The following is an 18,655-nucleotide window of genomic DNA, read 5'->3' as shown; positions in this document are numbered from 1 at the left end:
GGCATTTTTTGGTGCATGGACAATAAAAAAGAAATAAACGTCTCAGCAACAGTTTCCATCCCTCTTGCCGCGCACACACCACACATAGTTCCATCAGCAATCGGCAGTGTTTGCTTGGTGAGAACAAAAGAGCGTAACATTGGCGCGTATCTCAACTTGAGTGTCTCAACTTGAGACACGCGCCAATGTTACGCTCTTTTGCTCTCACCAAGCAAACACTGTCGATCGCTGCTGTAACTATGTGTGGTGTGTGCGCGGCAAGAGGGATGGAAACTGTTGCTGAGACGTTTATTTCTTTTCTATTGTCCATGCACCAAAAAATGCCAACAACAACACACAAAGAGCTGTTTGGATGTTTTTTTGTTGCTGAGACGTTGCTTCTTACTAATGTTCATGCATACATACATACATGCGTTTTTCGCATACACACCGATTTGCTTGATGAGAACAAAAGAGCGTAACATTTGCGCGTGTCTCATGTTGGCATTCTGGTTGTGTTCTTTTTTTATTCTTTTTATTTGTTTTGTGCCTTCGCGTCGTGTCACAAGTGTTGTAATAAATGTTGATACCAACTGTTTTGTGGGAAGACAAATTATTTGTCGAAGCGCCGGAGCCTTTAAATCTACAAAGCTTTATAAAAGCAGCCAAATTAGAGTTAAAAATTGATGCCTCAAGAAAAATAACAGCCTTAGTGTTTGGTGCAACCATTAAAGAAGACCAGTTTGAAAAAGTAATTCATCAATATATGTCAACACCTACTTTTCATATTGAGTTGCAATTTGGAGGTAAGTACACTGGATTTACAGCCTGTTTCTTTATGTCGGAACAAAAAAAATTTCGTTTCAAAATAAAGAAACAGGCTGTTAATATTTTTTTCTTTTTTTAAATAATATATTTCTTTTTTTAAATAATATATTTAATTTTCATTTAGACTCCGTTCGATCAGTGGCATCAGCATCGACAGTTAGTGGCACTCTATCGGAGTGTGAATCCGTAGGTGGTTTTGGGGATCTTACCCCAAAAACAAATGTTATTTCAACTTTAAAGACTGACATAGAGTCCATCAAGTCAATTCCGGCTGTCAACAAAATATGGAGAATTTTTATTGCCGAAAAACGCCTGCAAAATAAAGATAGGGTGAATATTTCGAAGGCCCTTATTGACGAATGTCTAAAAGAAGACCCTAACAGATTGTAAGTATGCATATTGATTTTAATCAGTTTTATTATTATTTTTTTTAGTATTTGCAAAAGTTTTATATTTTTTTGCTTTTATTATTTTTTAATACTTCAATAATTATTGTTATTTATTTATTAAAAAAAATATCTTTCAGACTTAAACGTGAAGATTTTGAAGTTCTGGCCGAATCGATTGTCCACATTTTTTATACCGAATTAGCTTCTGCATACTTCCTCCCCTCGGAGAAAGGCTGTATTGCTAGAGGAAAGTTGTGGAGTGCGTACAATAACAAAAGGACATCTTTACGTTCTGATGGAATAATAAGTCGAAGGCCTCGCAAGGACCTTAAGCGTAAAGCAAATGTGTCTCTCCCATGTAAGTTATTGGTTTATAGGCTACACCACTATGTGGTAAAGGATATTAGTAATTTATAACACCTTGAAATTAAAAATGATTTTTTTTTCAGCTGAAGCAGAAAGTATTGAGTACCTTACTGAGAATACCTCGGATTTATCTACAATTATTTTAAAGTGGCAGGAAACTCATGCTTATCGCCGAAACGAATTAAAAGGAAATATTTCCACATTTGAATATATCTCAAAGTACCCTGTGCTACAGGGTAACAATGGAATCAAGCTAACCACTTTGGACGTGAAATTATTGTATTCAGCAACAGAACCTGTTGAAAATTGGTTGATGATATATTCAAATGTTTTGAATCACGCACGTACTCTTCGGGACAAAGCAGTCTGCAACTTACTTACGAAAATCGATACATCCACTGAAGAACGTAAGTGTTAAAATTATAAAGCATTAATTAGTAAAACAAATATTTTATTTGGATCACGTCATAAATACAATATTTATTTTTTAGGATTGAGAGCACAATTGACCCTTCTTTTAATACCATACATCTTACCACACAGTGGAAAAAGACACGAAACGCATGAAAAGAAAGGTAGAGCCACTAAATTTGAAATTCAGGAGCGTTTTATTAAGGAATATGAGGTAAGCTATTTTAAAATATGTTAATATACAAATATTTATTACCCAAAATAATCAAATTTTATTTTAATTTACAGTCAATTGTGCAATTGAAAGAGGATTCTATTACGGACTTACAAATTAGATTTGTAAAATTTGGCCATGACATCACTTATGCGCAGTTTAACATCGCAGGTTTCATCTATAAATGCACTGATCTACTTGAAGCTTTAAATATAGGATTCATGTATATTATGGCTTTAGATGTTGCATACCCACCACTGTGCAAACACGTATGGGAATTTATCCAATTATCCATTTTCAACATTAAACTGCCAAACGAAAAGGTAGCTATTATTGAAACCATAATCAAAGACTTATTTTAATAATTTTGTATTTGTATTGTCTTTTATTCATTATTATATTCTTGATTTATTTTAATTTAAAGATCATTTTAAGTTACTTTACGATGACAGTATTAACTTGCCACCTTTGCAAAGCAAATTGTGATATTCTTAAAGATCTCATAAAACACTATAGGAAAAAACACAGAAGTTGCAAATTTTTTGAATGTCTGGTTTGTAGTCGCAAATTCACCAATATAGAATCATTTAGATCCCATTTGAGAAAACATTTATGTGTTGAACTTAGAGAAAGATCAGATGAACATCAGCCTGTAGTTAGTCAAGAACTAGATATTCATCATATTTCAAACGAATATTTACAAGAATACTCAGAGCCTGTGGATAATGAAGATTTTGAATCTAGCACTTTATTGTCTCTAAAAATAGAACAGATTCGAATGGAATTTCTGAAAGTATTTATTAAAATATACAGTCATAAGACAATTTCACGGAATTCAGCAATAACAAATTCTAAGCAAATAGTGCTGTTTTACAAAAAATACCTTCAGAAAATTCATTTGCAGTTACAGCTTTCAAAATGGGACGACAATGAAAAGAAAACGGAATTAATTTTATCTGTGTGTAATTTAATACAAGCAAGCCAACTAAATTCAGAATACAAAATTATATCAGAACTAAAACGTAGTAAATTATTTTTCGATATTGAATATCATAATATACAAGATGAAATTAATGAATGTATGGACATGGATAATTCAGTTGTTTTAAAAAAAATTAATTATACTGTAGGGATATTTCCTTTAAAAATATTTTTTGGCGTTCTTTTCAATTCTACCCCTTTTCTTCGCGACATTATTTTATATTACCAAAATTTGTTGACACACCAAAATAATGGCACCATAAAAAACTATGTTCAAAGTAATCACTGGAAAAAAATAATATCTAAATATCCAACATCGAAAGAAATATTTTATTTACCTTTGTTTATTTTCAGTGATGACTTTGAACCGAATAATGCTCTAGCTTCGCACGCTGGCATCCAAAAAATTTGTGGTGTGTATGTAAAATTCGCGTGTATGCCAGACCATATGGCTTCGAAATTACAAAATATTTTTACAGGAATGCTTCTCTTTAGTGAAGACAGGAAACAATTTGGAAATTCCCGTGTATTCACACCATTCATAAAATATCTGAACATCCTAGAGAGTGAGGGAATAATTTTAGATTCAGAAATAGAAGGATATAAGGTCGTAAAAATTGTTTCTGTTTTGGTTCTAGGCGATAATTTGGGGTTGAATACTGTTCTCGGATTTTCAGAAAGTTTTCAAAGCAATTTTTTTTGTAGATTTTGCAAAATGAAACGTTGCGATACGCAGACATCTTGTGAAGAAAAACCAAGTTTGTTGCGAAATGACATTAATTATGCTGATGATGTAGAGACATCAGACGCTAGACAGACAGGTATAAAAGAAACATGCGTTTGGAATAAATTAGAACATTTTAATGTACTTAACAACTTTGCCATTGATGTCATGCATGATTTGCTAGAGGGTGTTTGCCATTACGATTTGATATTCATTTTAAATTCATTTATTACAAAATATAAGTTTTTTACTTTAGAACAGTTAAATTATCGCATTTTGGTATTTAATTATGGTCCTAACTGTAAGAATAAGCCACCCATTTTAAATAGTGATGCTCTTCTGAAATTTAAGTTTAAAATGTCTGCATCTGAAATGAAAACATTTTCTTCTAATCTATCTTTAATAATAGGCGACTTAGTCCCAGATTGCGAAGAATGGCACTTGTATTTACTGCTAAGAGAAATTTTAAACATATGTTGTAACTCTGACGTTTTACAAATTAAGTCAAACGTAATACTAACAAACTCGATAACTGAGCACCACAGATTATATTTGAAACTCTCAAATTCAACATTGAAACCTAAATATCATAATTTGACTCACTATGGACGAATTATGGACGAAGTTGGTCCGCTAAAACACTTGTCATCAATTCGATTCGAAGCGTTCCACCAGCCTTTCAAAAACTGTGCAACTTCCACCAATTCTAGAGTTAATTTAATAAAAACATTATTCACAAAATATCAGCTTAACATCGCCAATACTATATTAAACTTTGAAGAGTTTTATACTAACAAAGTTGAAGGAGAGAGAGTTGTAGAATGCGACATAGAAAGTATTGTAAAGAAATTTCATTTACAAAATCCTATTTCAATTATAAACAATCTAACTATTAATGGCATTTACTATAAAAACAAAATGGTTGTACATATCGGATATAGTGAAGACCAGTTGCCGGAATTCGGCCTTATTTTGCATATTTGTAAAGAACCACAACCAATTTTTTGTCTGCAAAGAATATTGAATCATGGATTTGATTCCCATTTTTATGGATTTCGAGTAGAACTCGACGATTTTTTTTTCACACATCCAGTCGATTTATTGTACACAAATGACACATTTTATATATGTTCAAATTTTGAAAATAATTTATTTATAAATTGCCTTTAAAACATATGCTTATAATATGTATATGTTTTTTAATTTTATATTATATATTATAATATGTATGAATTTATTTTATGTTAAATAAAATGTGAATATCAAAAATTGATTTTAAAACTAGTTTGCATTATGGTTGAATTATATCTGCAGTAAGTATACAAATGGACCCAATCATAAATTTATGTTTGCACCCCAATATATATTATGTTTGGACCCAAACATAAATTATATCTAGGTCCAAACACAACTTATGTTTGGACCCAAACATAAGTTCGTTTCCAGTCAAACATACATTATGTTTGGATCTAAACATATATTATGTTTGGACCCAAACATAAATTATATTTAGATCCAAACACAACTTATGGTTGGACCGAAACATAAGTTTGTTTCCAGCCAAACATACATTATGTTTGGATCTAAACATAATTAATGTTTGGGTCCAAACATAAATTATGTTTGCACCCGAACATTAATTATGTTTGGACCCAAACATTAATTATGTTTGGACCCAAACATTAATTATGTTTGGACCCAAACATTAATTATGTTTGGACCCAAACATTAATTATGTTTGGACCCAAACATTAATTATGTTTGGACCCAAACATAATTTGTTTGCAGCACCCAAACATATGTTATGTTTGGGAATGTTTGCAAACATATATTTGTTTGCTGCAAAATATGTTTGGGACATATGTTAGAGAGGCTTATATTTTTTTGCGTGTAGGAATAGAAAAACACATTTTTAATCGCAGTTGCCGGAAAGGCAACTACAAAAGAAAGACTTCTTCTCTCAAATAGAGTTATGAGCAACGAACGAAAACCAACGAAACGATTGACGTACCCGTCTCACGAAGACACAAACTTCGTTTTCTTTGAGCGTTTTGTTTTTCAAAATCTTGAGCCGTATGTGGGGGAGGTACCACAAGAAATCTTTACCATCTTTTTAACAGATCTTGTGTTGATGGAAATAGTAAAATGTGTCAAGTCTGAATTGAATCGGATGTCAATATCGCGTTTTATGAGCTTCATGGATGGTCTAAATTTTGACCATTTTTGACAGACGTTTTTCGAAAATTTCGACTTTTGTGGGGGAAGTACCACAAGGGGTGGACCGATATTGCCCATCTCCGAACTCGATCTAAATTTGATAATAACATTACGATAAACGAACGATGTTGGGCCAAATCGGATACTCCCTTCGAGGGTTATCGTGCGCACCAGCCAGACAGATGGACGGACGGACATCGCTAGATCGACTGAAAATAGATTTGGTCCAAAGAGACTAGGGTCTAAAACCGTTAATTCTATGAGGTACGTTTTGGCCGTATCAAATGATATATACCCTCTCTAGCCATATGGCTGACGGTATAAAAAATATGTAATGACAAGGTGGAATCAAATGGTCCCATTGGATCCCACTGGCCAGTCAAGGAATGTGGACCATCATAAAAAGTTTCCATGTGCGTAGAACTTTGTTTTCGCTCGTTATTGCGCCATCATTCGGTTTTGTTTTTACCAAACCAAAGGGTTTTACGATAATACGAAAAGCAAAACGGCATTTATGAAGCAAAAAAAGTAACTTCCACTTCCATTCCACCCGCCAGTTTTGAATTGGTCTGGTGACCAGCAATCGCCCAGGTAAAGTGTCTGCTGCCTGCTTTCCGTTTCGCATTTAAAGTATTCTTGGCAAATGCAATTAATCACCTACACTACAAGAGTCACTTGGCCAATTTTGGATATCAAGAACCAACCTCAACCTTGGCACGGAGAGCACTCGTTCCGAACTGTTGGTCGGCTATTGCTCCACCGTCGTCGATCTTAAGTTGGCAGTTCCAAAACCCCAAATAAATGAACTTACAACACCGACACCGGCGCACACATATCCGACAAGTGACAGAATTTTCACATATGTATGCCGCAGTGTTGTCCAGCATTGCCTTTTAGATTTGTTCCTTGTTTTGGTTTTGTTTTAAGCGTGCATTTTATTTGGCGCTTTTTATTGCGATATCGCACACACTTTGCAAACTTAAGGACGTTTTATGGCAGGAGGAATGTGTTGCGAGACTCGTTAAAATAAAACTCATAAAATAGCCCTTGTTTTCCACATTTTCCGTTTCCACTGCGATCCGCATAAACGTCACCTCCTCGTAAAGTAAACTCCTCCACAATGTTGCAATAAATTAAATTACTTTTTCACTTCATAGATGAATATGCTCGGCTGGCTGTGTATCCATGTGAAGTAATGAATTCGACTCATTCGAGCTCAGGTGTAAAGGTGGATTGGAAATTTATTAAGGGAAACATAAGCGTGCAGGTTGTTAAATTAATGCCCCATTTTAATAAAGCGTTTTTATAGCTGCCACCGGAATGGAATTCGCAAGTAGGTAAATACGGACACATGATTACCATTTACTACGGAGGATGACGGTTGTACACCCGAATGTCCAGCTATCGATGGACAATTCGCAGATGTCGTCTTCGACAATGCTCCGAATTCATTCCAACCCAATTCCAGTCATCGTCCGTAATACCCATTGCAACATGTGCAAGGCCTCCACAGCGTCCCATCAAAGCTTTTAGCATATTTTATTAACTTAATTTAAAGTGAGTAGCAACCGAGTTCCACCTCCGGGTCGCTGAAGCACTCTCATCGTTCTTGTTGTCCACTCTCTTTGGCTGGCAGCATTCTGCTGCTACATCTTAACTGTGTTAGCTGTCCTTAGTTCCATTCGGACTAATCTATTTACGATTAGCAGGGAAATGCTAAATGCTCGTTCAGGCAAAAACGCCACTAATTGCATTGAGAAAAAGAAATCAGAGAAAATCGAAGCAAAGCAAATCAAATACTTGTAATCGTATCGAATAAATCGACAAACAAAACACCGTCCTCACCGCCATCGCATTTCGACACTACTCGCTGCTTCACAAATCCGCACACAGACACACAAGACTCGTAGAGTGACAACTACATGACCCAAACGCCGGTGTTGACGGATGGCCAAAGCCAATTCGTTGCAATCGCTCACAGCAGCTGCACGGAATTTGCTTTAAATGGAAAGAAACATAAACAATTGGCCATTATCAGCATAAATATTTATTACGGCCGTATGCATAAACACAATCGTGTCGCTGCTATTGTTGTTATTGCTGCTTGCGGAGATGCTTTTAGTTAACAACTTTCCAACGATAATCTCCGAATTTTAAACAAAACAGAAATCATTTTTTGTCCTTGTTTTTGGCTATTGGCTTTTTGTTTCTGCTTCTGTTTTTGTTGTTAGTTGCGATTGCCTTGGCTGCCGATGCAGCTACCGTTAGTTTATTTATTTAAATGATTTGCATACATTTGGCGCGATTCTGTGACAAGCTTTTATAGAAGCTTACTTGTTAAATCGCAATAACCGCAGCTAATGACCGAATGATTGAGGATTTAAAGAGGCCGTTTTTTTTTTTTTTTATTTGAATTGTCCACGGCAGAAAAGCAAATCGATTTACAGGATATTTAATATGACGATTCACAGAATGCGTGATAATTGGACCCTCAACATTACCATTAGCGTATTTTCTACTCTACAAATAATTTCCACAGCCTTCACCTTGGCATGGACCCAATAGTATTGGTATATATTTTGTATAACAGCGTTGCCCAAAATTCGACTTGCGTACACAAATTTTCAACTTCCCACTGCGTGGGAAAATGTTTTGTATGTCCGTTTTACGTAAATACGTCGGGTCCATATGTTAAAATCTACCAAATAATAACGTCTTAAAAACTGATACTTTATTAATTTCCAACCATTGTAATATTTCCCAATTACAAACATTTAAATTTTATTTGATGTTATCGAAAATACGCCCGCGGAATAGAGGCTTGTCTCTTTGCATTCTTTTGGAAGATCTGTACTCTCTAAAAAAAACTCTTTAATATGTCCAACTGCAGGTGTTCCTGACTCATTCGTTGCGGAGACATTTGCATTCGGTTTTCTTATTTAACGCTTCACGCCCACAAATGTTGGCCTGCTGATTCCTCAATGAAAATACATATGACTGGAAATTGTATGTGTCACAACGATTCGATTAATCCGCAGCTGTGTGGAATAACCCCAACATTCTATTCATGTTTCTCCCAAGTCCAAATGTGTAATACAAGCCAAACACTATGCAACTGGTTGTACAACCTGGAGAGGTTGTACCAAGTTGTGTCTCGGTTGTATGAAAAATCAAAATTTTGACATATTCGGCAAGTTGTTGCAACTGATCGTAACGAGTCATTTAAATCAAAATTATAATCTTATAAAATAGAATTGAAAACATTAATAATATATGAAAGCTATTGAGTCAATTATAGAGAACGAAATTATTTCCAGCGACATCTTAACTCAAATAAACTCTTCGCGAAGAAGTGAAGTTGTACAAAAGGGCTAAACACATAGCTGTAACGTTTGTGACCAAGGCATACAACTTGACTACCCTCCAAGTTGTTCCAACGGTTTTGTCGTGTGTGACTTACATAAGAAAATTGTAAAATAAGCAAACACAATTGTCGCATATCTTAAAAGTCAATTTGACACAATAAGACAATAGAACAGAGTTGTTTAAAAAGTTGTCGTCTCGAAGCTCTTCAAAAAATATTTTTTGAAAAGTCCACGTCTCGAAGCTCTTCATAAAATATTCTTTAAAAAGTCCACGTCTCGAAACTCTTCAAAAAATATTCTTTAAAAAGTCCACGTCTCGAAACTCTTCAAAAACAAGTAAAGAAGTATCTGTTGGTTTTGCCGACAGATGTATACCCTCAGCCAATGTTCGCTTATTTTAAAATAAAATATTTTGACTTCTGTTATGAATTTTCAAACTCTTGAATTTTCAAGAATGGGTCTATATTGTAAATTTCGTACCGGACCTAAATAAATATATATATATATATATACATATATATATATATATATATATATATATATATATATATATATATATATATATATATATATATATATATATATATATATATATTTTTTTTTTTTTTTTTTTTTTTTTTTTTGCTAATTTCAACCATTTGGGGGGAAGTACTAGAAGGAGTGGACCGATATTGCCCATCTTAACACTAGACCTTGGGTTAATTCAAATATTGGGATGTGTGAAATTTAATGTAATTAGAAAATCTGTCCTTGCATTCGTCAACATATTGGCTAGATTTTAGATTTAAGACGGGGTAGCAAAATATTAATCCATTAAACTAACGTCCGACATCTCGTCGAAAAACAATGACCACCATTTCAAACGCGCACAGGCCAAACTTCCCAGGGACATAACAAACAGAATCTGTACTTCGCAGAAAGCCCATTTGAAGCTTTTCATTGCATAATAAATTTCTATCGAATATTCATTATTATCTCGTGGGGATCTCTTTTTGGGCCATCAAATCATTGCTCAAAGGATATTGCGACAATTTCCAAAGTACATAAAAGCAATGAAGTGTCGGCACTTCGAATCCTTTTCCATTCGGCTAGAATTTGTGTGCTTGCGTCCAGACGAGATGTTGGTGTAGGACGACTACTAGTCCTTTGTGACCAGTCCATAAAAACGTATGAGGTGTTGAAGCGTGTAATGTACGATTATTTCGAATAAAAATGAATTTCATTTCCGTTCACAAAGTACTTATCAATTGTTGATCAATGAAAACTTCAGGGAGCGTTCACGGGAGCAATTGCACCTACACACACACCCACGTTCGCAAATAGGCACACAGATACTCATCCGCACAGTACGTGGGTCATGTGCGTTTAGTTGTTGTAGCTCCATTTTCTGTAATGACAGAAGAATAAAGAGGCGAACATAAAACGAAAAAAGGGATAATCATTGGAAATTGCCAGCAATTCAGGACTCATAATGATGAAAAATTCAGTCGAGTGGCCACAGAACAAGCACACACTCACACACATATGCACATCGAACTCGAACAAATTTTAAAGAAAAGGGCCGACTACAACGATTTCCTGTACTCATTGCTGGGCGGAAGAGTCCTTGTTCTGCTCGGCTTGAAATCGTACGTGAGTGGCGATATTACGAGATGATACTGGCCATAGTCGACGCCCGTGTGTGTATATGTGTAGCTGTCTGTAGTGTTAAACGTTTGGAAGGTCTCCTTGTTCAAGCCTGCCATGCACATCTCGTTGACTGTGGATTAGTGTGTGTGTGTGTGAGCGTCTAGTCCTAATGTGTTCTGACCTTTTTGCCAACATTTTTAGCCTATTCTCATTCATGGCTCTTTGTCCGTTGGTGTTTTCCCATTCATTGACTGGGAAGTGGATGGTAGCCGGAGTAGGCCCTGTTCGAAAGCTCTTCAACAGGAAACATGAAGTGCCCCTCAGCCTAGTCATCATCATTGTCATAGTTGCCAGCAGTAAAGTGAATTGTTACAAGACACAACAACAATAATCGTCTTAAAAGACAAACATACTGACTGACAGACTGACTGACAGTCAGGCGTTTGGATAAAACAATGACAACGTTTATGATTCACTAAAAACGGGACGTATTAAGTGGCTAAGGCGAACAAACGTTTTCATCATCCACTTACAGAGTTTGCGAAATTACCTCCACAAAAGGGCAATCTTTGTAAATTAGTATGTTGACTTCTAGCTGGCCGGACGAACTTGACATATTCATATCGAGTCAAGCAATTCAAGTTATTAATTATAGTCGGGCAGGGACGACCATGCGATACTCAATACCACTATCCAACCAGTGGAAATGTTGATATAAATCTCGTCCATGGTAAATTTTTGTTATAGCTACCCTAAGCTGGTATCTTAGGCTTTTTCTATTTTATATGTACAAGCAGATAGTCGAGCACAAGGGATTGTCCTATTCGAACTAAGATATGAGAAGCGAGCAAGTAGTTGAAATGGGAAAAGATGGGAAACAACAGCTTACTCTAACCTCTTGCCGCGATCACAAGTTAAGTTCGATTGGGTCGATTTTTCAAACCCTCCACCACAATGAGGTAAAGTCATAAAATATTTGGAAATAAAACGATTTGGAGATGTTATATGTGGTTCTTTGCAATAATGTTTCTTTCCCCTTTGGGAACACAAACTGCCGATTTTCGGCGAACTCGCTGCAAAATATGACTATATCGGCAAAAATACCTCAACTCGATGGGTACCGTTGTATGGGGAGTTTTTATTAACCTCCCACATTCTGTCCGGAAACTAGATGAATGACACACTTAATATGCCCTCCATAGCATGCATCATAGGGAAGTTATTTGACGTTTTTTGTGTTTCACATTTTAATTGCTTCCAATGTATCGACTCGAATCGGCGAACTACAGTAAGTGCAATGTAGAAATAGAACAATTCCGAAAATATTAAAGATTTACTTCAAGTAAGTAATGGCTGCCGTATGGCCAAAAGACTACTTCTTGTCAAATCTGGTTAATATAGTATTCCTTGTCGAATTAGCCACATCCATCTGTCTGTCTTTCCATCTATTAGAGATGGAGCTCCGAATTGTCGATACTTAAAATGGAAAACAGCCGTACACATTTAAGAATAGCTCCCACATAATAACACCTCCCGATCAGCTGAAACCTAATGGTATAGCTCTCATACAAAAGTTCGACTCACTTGTAAAAGTCGTAAAAGAGGGTCTGAGATAACGGCATAGCCTAGAAAGTAAGGGAATGAAAGTGGAAACATTTCAAAATTGACTTCAAAATCAACAATCAACCAATAAGCAGCTAACGATAGAAAAAGTTCTAAATTCACCACCAATCGCCATTATTTTTACTACACTTTTTTAATGTGTAACTCGAATATTTTTTATTTAACGCATAATATTTAATTTGTAATTCGAGAATTCCAATTGTAATTCGTGGTATTCCATTTGTAATTCAAATTGTTTCAATTGTAAGCTAATTATGTAAAATTTCGAATTAAAATTCGAATGATTTGTATTACAAATAGAATTCTCAAATTACAATTAAAATGTTTCGTATTACATCTGAAGAAGGTGTAGTTTTCTCCTGGGAAACGCCGAACATTCTCATTATCCCCGATGAGAATGTCCTCTTTGAGTTTTCCGATCTTTGTTTTTTACAATATATGCTTCCCATTTGTGTGTGTTTTTGGCGTTTTCAGCTGAAAGCGTATGCGATGACCTCCAAAAAGATTTAATCATTTTTAGGCCTCTTATTTCAAAAAAAGCAGCTGCAGTAAATTTAAGTACGCTTTTATTTGTAATTTACGAGTAGTTTTTTCAGTTCTCTTTTTGTGGTTGTGAAGAACCCACTCTGATTTCAAATTTATTGAACAAATTCTGCCGAAAAATGAGGCACATTATTTATTTATTTATTTTAAATCTCGACTTGTACATATATACTGATTTGTCAAACTAGACTTACTTCTGATTTCGGAAAAAAGGAAACCCCTAATTGCTGAGGGTTACTATCAGTATCCCTCCATGGATATTGAAGGACTCCAATTCCCAAATGTTGTTCCCTAAAGTTCTATTGGGAAAATTGTACGCACACAAAGTAATCTCGTGAACTGGCAACACTCATCTTTCAAAATTAAAGAGGAAAATTTTCTCCTTAGCGACAATGTGAAAATTGTTGTTACCTTTACCCGTATGGACGGTACAGACGATATCGAAATCCATTTCAGGAGATTAGGAGTAGATCTAGCGATGTCTGTCTGTTTGGTAATATCCAATTTCGTACAAATTTGGTACATCGTCATATTTGTATAAAACTTAGACCGAGTTCGGAAATGGACAATTGTGTATTATTACAGCTCTGATAAAATGCTAAATAATTCACTGATTTTTCTTTTAACTTCGAACAACACAATACTTTGTCACTCATGGTACAATTAAAAGGTAATAATTATAATTTTTTCTAAGTGTGCCCGACTTCTGCCAATTTTGTGTATCTATTTATTGTTTTGAAAAATTAAAACAAAATATTTTCAAAATCAATGATTGGAAGAAACGAACTTTGGTTTTTGCCATGAAATTCAAAGATTGAATACTTTTGATCATATTTTTGAGAGGAAATACAGGCATTCCATTCATCTTTTGTGATATTTAACTCATTTTTAAAAATGAGAGAACATATCAAATTAATGAAAATAACTTGTTGCATATAAATTTGAATAATTCTGACAGGAAGCGAGCATAGCCTCAGGGCTTTATTTATATAGTTTCACGAAACTCTTCTACCTGCTTATTGTACCATGCTTCCATCTACATTAGATCTAGTGTTAATAAGTTCCATATCGGCCCACAGGGGATCGACATTTTTCACATGGAGATATGGACGTATTTGGGTCATACAAACAATTTTACCATGGTCGTTGAAGGTGGCTCAATAAGAAAGGTTGCTCAACTTAAAAGAAACTAGAAAAATGCAACTCTGTGCTGGAGTCTTATAGTGGCAAATAGATTTTAAAATATGCAACAGTTGGTTTTGTTCTTATATTGGGGAAAACCTGAGAAACAAAAATGGAGTTTTGGGGCTGTTCCACAATATTGAATCTAAAATGGTAGCACTATACAGTTTTATTGTATTTTTTTTTTTTATTCAAAACATATACACATTTTGTTTATGTGTGTGTATTGTCTTGAAAAAAAAAAAATACAATAATTTGAAATTATTTTAAATTCAGTTGCAAATTCTGTTACAGAATAAGGGCACCAAAAGAAAAAAATTGTATTTAGGATGTATCTTTGTTCTACCTTCTGTAATTGTACCATGTGTCTGCTATTAGGTTTCAGGCCGAACCAACACCGGCGTGCCTTTTTCAGTTTTCCCAAAGTGGCAGCTCTGAAAATATGACATTTTACTTCCTTCTTTCATGCCGTACACACAATAACAAAAAACTTTTCATCACATTTGACTGAGCGTTTATATTTCAAGTCGAATTGAACGTTATGAACGACTACTGGTGTCCCCCGAAGTGCAATGCAAAATTTCCTCCTTGTTTTGAAAAACATCCTGGCGTGACTTCAAAATCGAATCCGGGCAATATATTGGGACTACACAACTTGGCCAATCGCATAAAGCCCAGTTTCTTAGATGGCATAAGGCTAAACTATCGCCACAGTCTGAAACCGAACAAAATGCTTACAGCAAGTTGGAGGCTGAGCCACAATGAACCATCGGGCTTCCGATTCGGTGGCATTTATACAGTTCGCTTGCACGGAGATGTCATGGTAATTCCTAGGCCCCCGGCTCGAAACATGAAAAATAATCTTCTTCTCGTTTTAGCAAACACCTACCATTTATGCCGACATCAATCCTGCCAATCTGTCCACGGACGTCGGAATTGTCTACCATCCTTATCCACAGCTGCGTGTCCAAGCCGAAATGCAGAGGGCAGCCCTAGGTGCGCCGACTTTGGAGACCCAAACTTGCATTGAACTCTCCACACATTCTGCAACACTCACCGGGATGCTCTACAATGCCCGCAGAGAAAGTGGTCAGGGTACTCTCTCGTACCTAAGGGCAATCAATGATAAATTGTCAGTGGGCGGAGAACTCTCGATTGAGTGGACCGATCCCTATTCCATGATGACGGACATAGCGTTTGCAGCGCGTTTCCGCCAGCGGTCCTATTCCATTGCAGCTACCATTTCGTGCCAGGGTGTCGACGTCAGCTACTGGCAGCGTCTGCATCGGCGAATACAAATGGCCACGCTGTGGGCGTGGCAACGCAAAACGGAACAATCTTTGGCCACGATTTGTTATCAGTGGAACTTTGAGGACGCCCATGTGCGAGGACAATTTGATTCTAATCTTTCGGTTGGCTTCATTTATTCGAGGTAACCCTGAAGAGTTGTTGTTGGTTCTAAAGCCTGGTCACTTCGATTTTGTTTTTAGCAGGGTCATGCCACACATACCCCTGAGCATGGATATGAGTCTGTTGATCAACTTTCTGACAAATCGATTTGTGTTTGGCGTAAACTTTACGCTGGACCCCAGTGGTCTTCGCAGAGGTGAGTAGTTGATTCCTGCTGCTCCAGGACCGTTTACAAGACTCTTAATAAGGAATATTCGATTTCCCTCCCACCTATTGTGAAATGGAGAACATGTCCGATCAATATCTATAACTAATATTTCTAAAACTATTTACTGCTTAACTCAAAATCTGAATTTGCTAATAATTACTGTTCGATTAAAATCGCAATTCGGAGCGTTTTTCTGATCAGGGGGATACTTATGCGCTGGTTTCATTCTGACTATCGATGGGCCCGATGAAATGTTATTCTTTGCTAGGCTATGGTTCTGATTTCGGAGAAGTAAATCAATTAATCTTGTGAGTCTTCACCTCTTGTTAAGGTTCGCGGGTGAAAATATAATTAAGACAAGTTAAAAAGTTTCAGTCGGGTTTGTCGACAGATGTATGCCCTCAGCATATGTTCGATTATTTAAATATATTTTGAATTGTGTTATTGTTATACAAACTCTATGAAGTAGGTTTCAAATAAATGGGCCAATATTGTCCATTTCGTATAGGACCTAAATAAATATGATATAAATATTGCGACGCCCATACCTGACTATATCGACTTCTTCCTTCACTTGATATGAGATATGTGATATTTTTAGAATATGTTAAAATGTGCGTGAGGTACCAGATATAGTCCACCGAAGTATTCCATTTTTATACTTCATCTAATACAGATAAAAATATTGGTATGTTTAAAATTACAAGAAAATCGAACATTTATATCTAATTTTATGCGAAATCATAAATTCCGATAAATTTTTATATTCATATAAGGTTTCTGGTTGAGAGAAATATTTGGGCATAGCAAGTTGTAAAGAATCGCTGATTTGTTTCGCAAGTTATGACAGATAAAAGTGTTGGAAATTGTGACCCTTTGTGGGTGAGGTACCAGAAGGGGTTCGCTTCGCTTGAAAGGGATGTGTGAAATATAAAGAGAACCTGATGCTTATTTCGGACTTTATGAACGTTTTGGTTATTCAAAGCTTTGATCCTTTGTGGGGAAGGTACCAAAAGGAATGTTCCGATTGCTACCTGTCTTTCTAACAGATCCTGTGTCGGTAGAAATATTCAGATGTGCCAAGTTTAAATGGAATCGGATGTTAATTTCACGTTCTATGAGTTTCATGGATATTCAAAATGTTGACCTATTATTAGAGAGGTACCAGAAGGAGTGGGCCGATATTGGGATGTGTGAAATTTGATGACAATCGGACTCTTACATCACGTTTTATAAGGATTGTAATTATTCAAAATTTTGACCCTTTGTGGGGGAGGTACTTGATGGAGTGGACCGATATTGCCCATTTTCTCACCTGACCTAGCACTGACGCAAATATTAGGATTTGCAAAGTTGGAGCAAAATCGGATTATCGCTTCATTTTCTGTGCAGAAAATGTATTTTTTTGAAAATTTCAACTAAACTCGATCTAAGTTTGATAAAAATATTACGATGTACTAAGTTTGGACCAAATCGGATACTCCCTTCGAGAGTTATCGTGCGCACCAGCCAGCCAGACAGACGGACGGACATCGCTAGATCGACTCTGAATATCCTGAAACGGATTTGGTCCAAAGCGACCTAGGGTTGTGACATTTCACGAGGTAATATTCAAGGCCTATATAAGGTCGACCAAGAAGACTTCTCATAGTAGATTTTGAATAATTGTGACTTGAATCTCTTTGAATTTCAAATACACATGTGTCTTTTGGCCATGGTGATATTTTTATAAGTTCCCCTCCCGACATGTCCTGTTAATTTCGGTGTCAAAATGTTGACTTGAAAATATTTCGGAATCGCTGCGACGGTATCATATATTTATACTTTTGGTCTACTACAAGGATTGTTATCTATTGCGAGTCTTAATTGACAAATTCATAACACCGTGGACAAATGTGGCTAGGATCATCAAAACACCGAATAGTTTTCTGACATCAGTTGTAAAACTCATTATAAACTACAAATGCCGAAGAGAAACAAATAGAAAACAGCAACATCAGCAGAAATGGTTCAAAAGTAAAGAAGCGACTTGATCGCAACCCGCGTCGCATTGAAAGTGGCCGAAATTAGCGAACTGCCGAGTTTGGTTTTCTCCGATGAGAAAAAATTCGTTGTCCAGCAGTTTGTAAACAAACAAAATGATCGCGTTTACTTGCCAAAGAGGTCAGCTGAAAATGTGCACCTTCTGTTGGCAACGAAAACTCAAGCGCCGGCCATGGAGATGGTGTGGGCCGCCATAACAGTCGATGGTCGCTCTCCGCTCGTATTAATCTACCGTGACCGACCGGTTTCAAAGGTGACCAATTCGAACAAATTTAAACTTATTTTAAAATTTTATGCTATTTCCGATATGCTTTGCTTTCATTCATTAAAATTAAAAAAAAAAATTAAAAGTTATGACGTTTGACTTTGTGGCAGTTTTTTTTATCTCACCCTGTATATTTGCTCACCCTCATTTCCAAGGTGGAGGGTGTAAAATAGGTAATAAATAATTCTGATAATTCTGTGTCCCAATGTGTCCCAATTACATTGACCTTGAGCCTAACAGTCGCCACTTTCCTACGAAAATACTATTATGTCTGAATC

At 36.0% G+C, this 18,655-nt stretch overlaps 2 protein-coding genes across 5 annotated transcripts; both read left to right on the top strand.

The window, feature by feature from the left end:
- The first annotated feature begins 240 nt into the window (after nt 1-240).
- LOC131807228 (uncharacterized) lies at nt 241-5,165 on the top strand. 3 transcript variants are annotated; one of them, XM_059132331.1, is made up of 7 exons: nt 241-785; nt 932-1,193; nt 1,334-1,554; nt 1,646-1,969; nt 2,054-2,187; nt 2,262-2,510; nt 2,612-5,165. In XM_059132331.1, exons 1-7 carry the CDS (start codon nt 560-562, stop codon nt 5,060-5,062), a joined length of 3,867 nt encoding a protein of 1,288 aa, XP_058988314.1. In that variant the 5' UTR covers nt 241-559; the 3' UTR covers nt 5,063-5,165. The 3 variants fall into 3 exon arrangements, with proteins under 3 accessions (XP_058988314.1, XP_058988315.1, XP_058988316.1); XM_059132333.1 differs by having other exon boundaries at nt 268-785; nt 4,302-5,165; XM_059132332.1 differs by having other exon boundaries at nt 267-785; nt 2,262-5,165.
- Nucleotides 5,166-14,746: 9,581 nt separating this feature from the next.
- LOC101897167 (mitochondrial import receptor subunit TOM40 homolog 2) lies at nt 14,747-16,248 on the top strand. Of its 2 annotated transcripts, none has more exons than XM_020036433.2 (3): nt 14,747-15,274; nt 15,330-15,883; nt 15,942-16,248. In XM_020036433.2, the coding sequence occupies exons 1-3, from the start codon at nt 14,993-14,995 to the stop codon at nt 16,063-16,065; spliced, it is 960 nt and encodes a 319-aa protein (XP_019891992.1). In that variant the 5' UTR covers nt 14,747-14,992; the 3' UTR covers nt 16,066-16,248. The 2 variants fall into 2 exon arrangements, with proteins under 2 accessions (XP_019891992.1, XP_005182619.1); XM_005182562.4 differs by having other exon boundaries at nt 14,748-15,274; nt 15,945-16,248.
- Nucleotides 16,249-18,655: the final 2,407 nt, after the last annotated feature.

Source organism: Musca domestica, unplaced genomic scaffold (genome assembly GCF_030504385.1).
Source record: "Musca domestica strain aabys unplaced genomic scaffold, Musca_domestica.polishedcontigs.V.1.1 12, whole genome shotgun sequence".
In the NCBI taxonomy this organism is placed as follows: domain Eukaryota; kingdom Metazoa; phylum Arthropoda; class Insecta; order Diptera; family Muscidae; genus Musca; species Musca domestica.
The sequence above is the reverse complement of the archived record's forward strand: the minus strand, read 5'-3'. Positions and strand labels throughout refer to the sequence as shown.